Source organism: Oncorhynchus tshawytscha, unplaced genomic scaffold (genome assembly GCF_018296145.1).
Source record: "Oncorhynchus tshawytscha isolate Ot180627B unplaced genomic scaffold, Otsh_v2.0 Un_scaffold_13173_pilon_pilon, whole genome shotgun sequence".
Taxonomy (NCBI): domain Eukaryota; kingdom Metazoa; phylum Chordata; class Actinopteri; order Salmoniformes; family Salmonidae; genus Oncorhynchus; species Oncorhynchus tshawytscha.
The window spans coordinates 319,489-330,792 of NW_024609816.1; the positions used below are offsets into that span (position 1 = coordinate 319,489).

The 11,304-nt window shown below is 41.9% G+C and overlaps 1 protein-coding gene across 1 annotated transcript; it reads right to left on the reverse strand.

Annotated features, from left to right (window-relative positions):
* Positions 1 to 50: 50 nt before the first annotated feature.
* LOC112225333 (casein kinase II subunit beta) lies at positions 51 to 5,706 on the reverse strand. Its single transcript, XM_024389204.2, has 7 exons — positions 5,346 to 5,706; positions 4,739 to 4,813; positions 4,156 to 4,258; positions 3,712 to 3,827; positions 2,630 to 2,705; positions 1,664 to 1,853; positions 51 to 1,430 (listed from the first exon to the last, which is right to left on the reverse strand). The coding sequence occupies exons 2-7, from the start codon at positions 4,808 to 4,810 to the stop codon at positions 1,340 to 1,342; spliced, it is 648 nt and encodes a 215-aa protein (XP_024244972.1). The 5' UTR covers positions 4,811 to 4,813; positions 5,346 to 5,706; the 3' UTR covers positions 51 to 1,339.
* Positions 5,707 to 11,304: the final 5,598 nt, after the last annotated feature.

An 11,304-nucleotide genomic window follows, 5' to 3' on the forward strand; every position in this document is an offset into this window, starting at 1 on the left:
GGATTTCAGTCACAATAAGAACATTTTTTAATAAAAGGTGACCAATAGAATTGTAAGAAATACAATTTTATTAAAAATTCTTAATTCCAGATGCTTGCATACAGACTTCAGAAAATCAATAATAGCATTACCACTGGAATTGTAGACTGAAAGAAAAACATTATTAATGTAAAATGTAGTACCATAATGTAAACTGGTTGTAGCTATAGGTTATCAACATGAAAGACATCCACCTGTGTGTTCAATACCACTTAATATTGTAACAGACCAATGCAAGAGAAACCATGCGTCTCAGTGTCCAGTCAAGAGACAACTCTGCTGTCATGGACATGTTCACAACTAATGATGGCTTAAGTGGCCGGGACAGTGAGTGTTCCAGCACTGGTATTTTATGTCAGCACAAAGCAAACCCATGTTGCCATTCACCCTGAGAACACATCTAATAAACTCCGTCTTAAATGTAATTTGTGCAGCATCCATTCTCCAGGGAATCTATAATACATATCAAACTGGTTGTTAATTGGATTCTCAGCCAATCATCTGGATATGAACAATCATCAAAGATTGTTTTATATCAGCCTTTTCACACTGCTAAGTTATGTGTCCACCCTCGGTAATGGAACCATGTGGGAAAGGCAACCATGTAGAGAATGTATCTGAGCCAGCCCAATACTGTGCAGGTCAGCATGATAAGTGTGACAACAGGTATTAGGATGTGCTCACACAGGCTGCCCAACTCTGACCAATCACATCAGCTCTTTTGACAATACGTGGGAAAAAGATCAGAATTGGGCAAAAACCAAAACGTGCACCTGGGGGGGGCCTCAGGACTGAGTTTGGAAAACCCTGCCTTAGCGAGGCAAAATGACAAAAGGTTTGAAAGATTGGGTCCTGTCAAGGAGAGGGGAAGAGTTGCACGATTGTAGTCAGTAGGGTTATGATAGGCTAAAGCACAGAGGGAGCCAATCACCAAAGAGCATCCTGTGTAACAGATGATGGCCTGGTCCGGACGTCGACATCTAACTACATCAGGGATGGTCAACTCCAGTCCTTCTGGGGCCTGATTGGTGTCATATTTTTGCTGCAGCTAACACACTTGACTCCAATAATTAACTAATCATGATCATCAGTTTAGAATACAATGTGTTGAATCAGCTGTGTTTGCTATGAATGGGGTAATACTGCGACCTACGATGACTGGAGTTTCCCATCCCTGATCTACATGTATGTATTGTATCTGTCAGAATGTGTTTTTAACAAGCCTTTATTGAGCTACATAATCCACTGCTTTCATTCCAACCAAGTCAAAATGTCTCTTTCCTGGCCAGGTGTGTAAGTTCTAGCGAATAGCCTTCACAGGACTCTTGAAGCTGGAGGCAGCCTGGAGTTGGAGTTGATAAGCCATGGGGTGGATCTTGAAGCCATATAGCCTGAGAAAAAACAACTAAATATTACAACACAATAACAGTGTGGATTGTAGAAGGCTGCCATTATGCGAACATGTCTCAATCTCCTTACCGAGGGAAAAAAATCATCTTCAAATCAAGCAAATGGTTTTTGTTATAGTTCCCAGCTGAACATGAATTAAGTAATAACTCGAACAAATCAAATGGGGCAAACAGAGCATCTTGATGAATTTGCAAAGATAATTATAGAAATAAACCTTGGCACAAACTGGTTGGCAGGTCGTTTTGGCCGGTACTCTGGGTGCACCATAAATAGCATGTGGGGGAAGCCTGTCCCAAAGTAGGCCCCGTCCGTGTGGTGGTGCCGGGAGGACTTGGGGGTGTACACATCCATGCACTTTGGACAATACAGCTTCACCATCGCCTCACCTGGGATGTCTGACAGACCTATGGGAGAGGAGAGATCAACATCTATGTAACACCACTGAGGGCACAGAGGTCTATTCTGGTGTCAGCTGGCAATTATATATTGATCAAATATATTTACTGTGCAAGCAAGAGTAATCTTTTTGAAGATTCCCTCAGACCTGTGTGAAATACTGCTGACAATCTGTGATACAGTTTGTTATACCTGGAGTACTTCTCCTGTCCTATTCGGTGTCCTGTGTGAATCTAAGTGTGCGTTCTCTAATTCTCTCCTCTCTCTCTCTCTCTCTCTCTCTCGGAGGACCTGAACCCTAGGACCATGCCCCAGGACTACCTGACATGATGACTCCTTGCTGTCCCCAGTCCACCTGACCGTGCTGCTGCTCCAGTTTCAACTGTTCTGCCTTATTATTATTCGACCATGCTGGTCATTTATGAACATTTGAACATCTTGGCCATGTTCTGTTATAATCTCCACCCGGCACAGCCAGAAGAGGACTGGCCACCCCACATAGCCTGGTTCCTCTCTAGGTTTCTTCCTAGGTTTTGGCCTTTCTAGGGAGTTTTTCCTAGCCACCGTGCTTCTACACCTGCATTGCTTGCTGTTTGGGGTTTTAGGCTGGGTTTCTGTACAGCACTTTGAGATATCAGCTGATGTACGAAGGGCTATATAAATAAATTTGATTTGATGATATAGTTCAAAATGTGACTGGAGAGAAATGGTTCAATTCCATGAAAAGAGAAGAGGTATGTTCTGTAAGTGAACAGGAGTATGAATACATTAAAGTCAAACTCACCAATAGGAAGCATGGGTTGATTCTCACAGTACACTCTTGGGCAATAGCCAAAGTCCCCTTGTTGGTACTTATCCAGCTGCAAACCAAAAACTATTTCAGTGTGTTTCATGGTCACACAGCTAGTCCAAGAAGGCCAAACTAACTACATAAATGGACAGGTAGAATTTAGAACAGGGGTCTCCAACCTTTTTTAGCACCAGCTACTTAAAACAAAAAAAATGAAGCATGTCACGAGCTACATTTTTATTTTATAGCTTTCAAATAGTTGTTGTGTCAATATACCTGGCAAAATAACAGTTAATAGACAACTAAGTGGGCCCACTAAAATGTTCCTGAATTCTCTTTTCACTGTTTTTCTCCTGGTTTGGGATTTTTTTATTTTTTACATTTGCTCAATATTACAAATCTTCATAGAGAAAGATGGAAAATGGATGTTCTGAGTCCATGTCAAAGCTTAAAAATCACACGAAGACCCTTTGAGGTCTAGGAAAAAAACGAAAACATTTTAATTTGAGTGTAATGTACCCTTTAATTGCACATCTCGCAAGAGAGGAATGTGTCAGTCTAGTGATGTTGCTGCTGTTACCTATTGCTGCAGCACGTCATGACAGAATTTGCAAAACAAATCAGCACCTCATTGATACAAATAATCATCATGATAGTTCTGTCAGATAAGCCTACTTTGCAATATGCATTTAAATGAACGTTTTTTCAGTCTACCCAAAAGACTCCGGTCGCTAACTAGCTACACACAGACTCAGACAAATGAGCGCCCTAAACAGACAGGGGCAATATTGCTGGAAATTTAATTGGCAGATTGTGTTACGCGTGGCTTTTTAAGCCAATAGTAGCTAACTAGGGGTTGGACAATGTCACTGTGGCTTTGATAGCTGGGAGCTTTACATTTATGACAGTTTGCCACGGAACACATGAAGAAAATGCATGTAATTTCAGAATTGATTGGCGAGCTACTCCTAGGTGGCCTGCGAGCTACTGGTAGTTCACAGTCTACCTGTTGGAGACCACTGATATAGAGATTATCCAGACTCCAGAACAATATATACAGATCTAGGGTTTACTACCATCTGAGCGATGCCTCTGTTGGTGAGGATGTAGCGTGCGTGGATCAGCCCGTACAGCATCTCTGCTGCCTGCTCTATCAGGTCACTCTGGTTGGGGTTGTCCTCCAGCTCCTCATCTGACAGACAGACATGACAGTGAGGCTTTCAGATCAACACACAAGGTACACAGAAGCCTATAGTGACATGGTGCATGAATAAAGCACTGGGAGGCAGCATTATAGCGTCTGCAGGTCTTTCCTGTCTTTATACACACACATAAGTCAGGCTTTCAGATCAACACAAGGTAGACTTCAACCTATAGATGCACTGAATCAAAGTATGTAGTCACAGTACTGTGTCCTTGTGTCTTTTGAAAGGCACTTGTAAATACAAACAGAAGTGATAAATTAGCCTATAGGAAGTGTCAGTGTGAAGTCATGCCAGACGGTGTAGTGATGAGCTCACCTGGTTCCAGGTCCAGGATCATGTCAAGGGCCTGGCGGTAGTGAGGCACCTGCTCATTGAGCCCTGTCAGGTTAAACTTGTCCTGAATGTAGTCCTCGTCAACCTGGTAAAGTGGAATGGATCAACATGGTTAATAGCTTTCAGCTGCCAAACACTGTCTACTACTCTTTATGAATTGGCCACGGTTGGCCAATTGCATAACAGGTTAAAGGGATTACTTCAGTATTGGCAATTAAGACAAGCAGAAGAGTTAAAGGTAGAATTAAGCAAGGTAGCCTACACGGTGCACTGTGTTGGAATATCTGAAGCTACCACCACGCCATAACAAGCTTATGTCACGGTTACACACTATGGCACCAATACAAAACCACCCCACGACTTTAAACACTGTATTTTGGTCCTCTTTCACATGGAATTCTCCATCTGTGTTTTGGGTATATTTGGCTGGTAGTTGTAACAGTTCATTCTGTATTTCAAAGGATCAACTAGCTTCACAAACAGTTGGCTAAGTCAGAGCAATAGTATTTCCCCTGTCTGTCCTTCTCATTCTTTGATGTTCTGACATAACTAGCTATCTACTCACCTCACAGAAAAACTCATTCCCCCTCAGGCCACAGAACCAGGAGATCCAGGACACCTCCTCCGAGCTGCTCATCCTCTGAACAAGTGGGGGGTGATGGTGCAACGGCATGCAAAAATTACATGTATTTCAGAATTTCCATTGTAGCACTAGAATATAAAGCTAGCTGGGCTAAGCATTTCGCTACACTCGCAATAACATCTGCTAACCATGTGTATGTGACCAATAAAATGTGATATTAGCTAGTGGTGTATTCCATTCTGATCCAGGGACCTGAAGTATGTGTACACTGCAGGCTTTATTTCTGCCCCAGATGTTAGCTAGCTAATTCATCAAATGATCAAGCCCAGATGTGTTAGTACTGGGCTAGAACAAAAACCTATTGTTATTAGTCAAATTATGCATAAAGAACTCTAGCTAGCTAACGTTAGCTACATAGATAACACTAGCTAGCTAACCCCGTGTTTACTAGCTAGTTACATTCGTTTAATAACGTTAGCTAGGTAACGGACATTTTCCACACGCATGAAATACATACTGATTTGAAAGTAAACAATTAATTTACTACTGTGTAAAACCAAATGTGTTGTGTCAGCACACGTTTACTCACCCTCTTTTATGTTAGCTAGGTATATCTACCGGTAGCTACTTTGCTAACTAGCTAACACCTTAACTAACTGCTGTAAACAAGAATGCTACTTCCGGTGGAATCTTCGGCTTCTCCGACCTGTGTTGATGAACAGTTTGTTGTTCCAGTCAAACCGCGGAGTATTAGTGATGGGTCGTTCGCGAACGAGTCGGCTCTAAGAGCATATCAGAAGAGCCCAATCTATTTATAAAAATATTTTAAAAATAAGATATTAATAATCCAAAGATTTAAATTAATAGAATTAACTAATTCAAATGACGATTTATTTTTATTTTTTACAATATAGGCCTAAATGCTCAAGCGCATACTTTCGTTCTGACTGTGCTAAGACTAACAGCCTCACCTGTTGTTCCTGTCAATCAGACACGTAGTGTCAACCAATGAAGCAAAAATGCGTGAGGGAGGGCCGAGCCAACTCAATTAAATTCAATTCAAGGGGCTTTATTGGCATGGGAAACATGTCTTAACATTGCCCAAGCAACTGAGGTAGATAATATACAAAAGTGAAATAAACAAAACAAATCAACAGTAAACATTACACATACAGAAGTTTCAAAACAATGAAGACATTACAAATGTCATATTATGTACATGGGAGTTTATCAAAATTGGGTTTGTTTTCGAATTCTTTGTGGATCTGTGTAATCTGAGGGAAATATGTGTCTCTAATATGGTCATACATTGGGCAGAAGGTTAGGAAGTGCAGCTCAGATTCCACCTCATTTTGTGGGCAGTGTGCACATAGCCTGTCTTCTCTTGAGAGCCATGTCTGACTACGGCGGCCTTTCTCAATAGCAAGGCTATGCTCACTGAGTCTGTACATAGTCAAAGCTTTCCTTAAGTTTGGGTCAGTCACAGTGGTCAGGTATTCTGCCACTGGGTACTCTCTGTTTAGAGCCAAATAGCATTCTAGTTTGCTCAGTTTTTTTGTTAATTATTTCCAATGTGTCAAGTAATTATCTTTTTGTTTTCTCATGATTAGGTTGGGTCTAATTGTGTTGCTGTCCTGGGGCTCTGTGGGGTCTGTTTGTGAACAGAGCACCAGGACCAGCTTGCTTAGGGGACTCTTCTCCAGGTTCAGCTCTCTGTAGGTGATGGCTGGATTTCTGGATTTTGATAATAAGGGGGTATCGACCTAATTCTGCTCTGCATGCATTATTTGGTGTTCTACGTTGTACACAGAGGATATTTTTGCAGAATTCTGCATGCAGAGTCTCAATTTGGTGTTTGTCCCATTTATTGAAATCTTGGGCAAAGGGTTCTATGACTGATTCAAGTATTTTTAGCCAGTTCATAATTGGTATGTTGAATTTTATGTTCCTTTTGATGGCATAGAATGCCCTTCTTGCCTTGTCTCTCAGATCGTTCACAGCTTTGTGGAAGTTACCTGTGGCGCTGATGTTTAGGCCAAGGTATGTATAGTTTTTTTGTGTGCTCTAGGGCAACGGTGTCTAGATGGAATTTTTATTTGTGGTCCTGGTGACTGGACCATTTTTGGAACACCATTATTTTGTTCTTACTGAGATTTACTGTCAGGGTTGGCAGAATCTGTGCAGAATATCTAGGTGCAGCTGTAGGCCCTCCTTGGTTGGTGACAGAAGCACCAGATCATCAGCAAACAGCAGACATTTGACTTCAGATTCTAGTTGGGTGAGGGTGCTGCAGACTTTTCTAGTGCCAATTCGTTGATATATATGTTGAAGAGGGTGGGGCTTAAACTGCATCCCTGTCTCACCCCATGGCCCTGTGGCAAGAAATGTGTGTGTTTTTTGCCTAATTTAACCGCACACTTGTTGTTTGTCTACATGGATTTTATAATGTTGTATGTTTTACCCCCAACACCACTTTCCATCAATTTGTACAGCAGACCCTCATGCCAAATTGAGTCGAAGGCTTTTTTGAAATCCACAAAGCATGAGAAGACTTTGCCTTTGTTTTGGTTTGTTTGATAGTCAATTAGGGTGTGCAGGGTGAGTACATGGTCTGTTGTACGGTAATTTGGTAAAAAGCCAATTTGACATTTGCTCAGTACATTGAGGAAATGTACGAGTCTGCTGTTAATGATAATGCAGAGGATTTTCCCAAGGTTGCTGTTGACGCACATCCCACGGTAGTTATTAAGGTCAAATTTGTCTCCACTTTTGTGGATTGGGGTGATCAGTCCTTGGTTCCAAATATTGGGGAAGATGCCAGAGCTAAGGATGATGTTAAAGAGTTTTAGTACAGCCAATTGGAATTTGTTGTCTGATTATTTGATCATTTCATTCAGGATACCATCAACACCACATGCCTTTTTGGATTGGAAGGTTTTTATTTTGTCCTGTAGCTCATTCAAGGTAATTGGAGAATCCAGTGAGTTCTGGTAGTCTTTAATAGTTGATTCTAAGATTTGTATTTTATCATGTATATGTTTTTGCTCTTTGTTCTTTGTTAAAGAGCCAAAAAGATTAGAGAAGTGGTTTACCCACACGTCTCCATTTTGGATAGATAATTATTCGTGTTGTTGTTTGTTTGGTGTTTTCCAATTTTCCCAGAAGTGGTTCGAGTCTATGGATTCTTCAATTACATTGAGCTGATTTCTGACGTGCTGTTCCTTCTTTTTCCGTAGTGTATTTCTATATTGTTTTAGTGATTTACCATAGTGAAGGCGTAGACTCAGGTTTTCCGGGTCTCTATGTTTTTGGGTGGACAGGTTTCTCAATTTCTTTCTTAGATTTTTGCATTCTTCATCAAACCATTTGTCATTGTTGTTCATTTTCTTCAGTTTTCTATTGGAGATTTTTAGATTTGATAGGGAAGCTGAGAGATATTATATTCTGTTAAAATGTTCTACTGCCAAGTTTACACCTTCACTATTACAGTGGAACGTTTTACCCAGGAAATTGTCTAAAAGGGATTGAATTTGTTGTTGCCTAATTGTTTTTTGGTAGGTTTCCAAACTGCATTCCTTCCATCTATAGCATTTCTTAATGTTACTTTGATGCCTCATACAGCCATGAGAGAGAGGAAGGACAGCTCTGAAAACAACAGCTGGAAAATGAGTCAGAAGCACAGTAGCAGTTGGATGCATTTTAATAATGTTGACAATGTTAGAGCACAGTGAAGAATCTCATATAAAGCAGGTTCTACGCACAACCTACCACGGCATATGCAAACTGTGCACCCAACTGTGAAGCTAGCTGTAGCGGAGCTTTGAAAAACTAGCAGGTGATAGTGGTTGATAATTGTTAGATTTATATGCACTTTGCTTATATACATTAAAAAGTTCTACTTTAAATGCAAAAGTTTAATAGCATTATTTTTCACAACAAACCAATGCATGTTTAAATACATTGTGTTTAGGGTAGAGTGTGATTTAATTTAATCATTTAATTAGAATTGTTTTAACTATCACAAACTGTTTGACTTGAAAAAATACAAAACATATATTTTTTAAAGAGCCGTTTGAGAGCCAAAGGCTCACTGAAAAGAGCCAGAATGCCCATCACTACATGAGTTCCAGTTGGCTCCGGAAGCCAATGCGCTGGGAAAGTATGAAGACTTCCGCATCACCTGTTTTGAATGGTCTTCTGCTAGAGAGGAATCCACGCCAGTGGAAGAGGCGAGAGGTTTCTTTCTCACCAAAATCTGTCGTAAATTAGCCCAATGCATTTCTATAGGCTTATTTTGGACCTAAACTTGTCGCCTACCTTCCGCCATTGGGACAACGATTCGACTTGTTAGGGTGGAGACTTCTTCTTCGATGAAGTTTAACGGTGGTTGGCATCCAATATGTTGCATTAACACCACCTACTAGACTGCAATAGAACTCCCTATACTTTGCTTTAAAACAATTATTAAAAAATACCCTACCATATAACACTACTGACAAAAAAAAATTAAAATCTAAATAACACCACCCTACTCCACTATTTTAAATCTATTTAATCCGACCTCATGCCAACAACCTGAAAGGATGGGACATCACCACATAACACACCCTGTAACTCTTCTGATGTTAAGCCTCGCACACCCATATACCTCTCTGCAGCTGCCACCACAACCTCAATTTTCTGCAACTTACATTCCATCCCTGCAGTACAGTTGATAACCATTACTATAAATGCTAAATATCCAATCTTACTGAAACATACATCACTTGTTGGCCTATCCCTCTGTACTGGTACAGATCTACTACTCACAACACTCCTCTCAGGATCCCTCCCTCTGTACTGGTACAGATCTACTACTCACACCACTCCTCTCAGGATCCCTCCCTCTGTACTGGTACAGATCTACTACTCACAACACTCCTCTCAGGATCCCTCCCTCTGTACTGGTACAGATATACTACTCACAACACTCCTCTCAGGATCCCTCCCTCTGTACTGGTACAGATCTACTACTCACACCACTCCTCTCAGGATCCCTCCCTCTGTACTGGTACAGATCTACTAGTCACAACACTCCTCTCAGGATCTATCCCTCTGTACTGGTACAGATCTACTACTCACAACACTCCTCTCAGGATCCCTCCCTCTGTACTGGTACAGATCTACTACTCACACCACTCCTCTCAGGATCCCTCCCTCTGTACTGGTACAGATCTACTACTCACAACACTCCTCTCAGGATCCCTCCCTCTGTACTGGTACAGATATACTACTCACAACACTCCTCTCAGGATCCCTCCCTCTGTACTGATACAGATCTACTACTCACAACACTCTTCTCAGGATCCCTCCCTCTGTACTGGTACAGATATACTACTCACAACACTCCTCTCAGGATCCCTCCCTCTGTACTGGTACAGATATACTACTCACAACACTCCTCTCAGGATCTATCCCTCTGTACTGGTACAGATATACTACTCACACCACTCCTCTCAGGATCCCTCCCTCTGTACTGGTACAGATATACTACTCACAACACTCCTCTCAGGATCCCTCCCTCTGTACTGGTACAGATATACTACTCACAACACTCCTCTCAGGATCCCTCCCTCTGTACTGGTACAGATATACTACTCACAACACTCCTCTCAGGATCCCTCCCTCTGTACTGGTACAGATCTACTACTCACAACACTCCTCTCAGGATCCCTCCCTCTGTACTGGTACAGATATACTACTCACACCACTCCTCTCAGGATCCCTCCCTCTGTACTGGTACAGATATACTACTCACAACACTCCTCTCAGGATCTATCCCTCTGTACTGGTACAGATCTACTACTCACAACACTCCTCTCAGGATCCCTCCCTCTGTACTGGTACAGATATACTACTCACACCACTCCTCTCAGGATCCCTCCCTCTGTACTGGTACAGATATACTACTCACAACACTCCTCTCAGGATCCCTCCCTCTGTACTGGTACAGATATACTACTCACAACACTCCTCTCAGGATCCCTCCCTCTGTACTGGTACAGATATACTACTCACAACACTCCTCTCAGGATCCCTCCCTCTGTACTGGTACAGATATACTACTCACACCACTCCTCTCAGGATCCCTCCCTCTGTACTGGTACAGATATACTACTCACACCACTCCTCTCAGGATCCCTCCCTCTGTACTGGTACAGATATACTACTCACAACACTCCTCTCAGGATCCCTCCCTCTGTACTGGTACAGTACTACTACTCACAACACTCCTCTCAGGATCTATCCCTCTGTACTGGTACAGATATACTACTCACACCACTCCTCTCAGGATCCCTCCCTCTGTACTGGTACAGATATACTACTCACAACACTCCTCTCAGGATCTATCCCTCTGTACTGGTACAAATATACTACTCACACCACTCCTCTCAGGATCCCTCCCTCTGTACTGGTACAGATATACTACTCACAACACTCCTCTCAGGATCCCTCCCTCTGTACTGGTACAGATCTACTACTCACACCACTCCTCTCAGGACCCCTCC

What these genes read in the sequence shown, in the direction of transcription:
- LOC112225333 (XM_024389204.2), bottom strand. Translation starts at nt 4,810, where the DNA reads ATGAGCAGCTCGGAGGAGGTGTCCTGGATCTCCTGGTTCTGTGGCCTG. An exon ending in GGAATGAGTTTTTCTGTGAG is followed by an intron (nt 4,259 to 4,738) that starts GTGAGTAGATAG and finishes CCACTTTACCAG; the next exon opens with GTTGACGAGGACTACATTCA. An exon ending in GCCAACCAGTTTGTGCCAAG is followed by an intron (nt 1,431 to 1,663) that starts GTTTATTTCTAT and finishes GTTTTTTCTCAG; the next exon opens with GCTATATGGCTTCAAGATCC.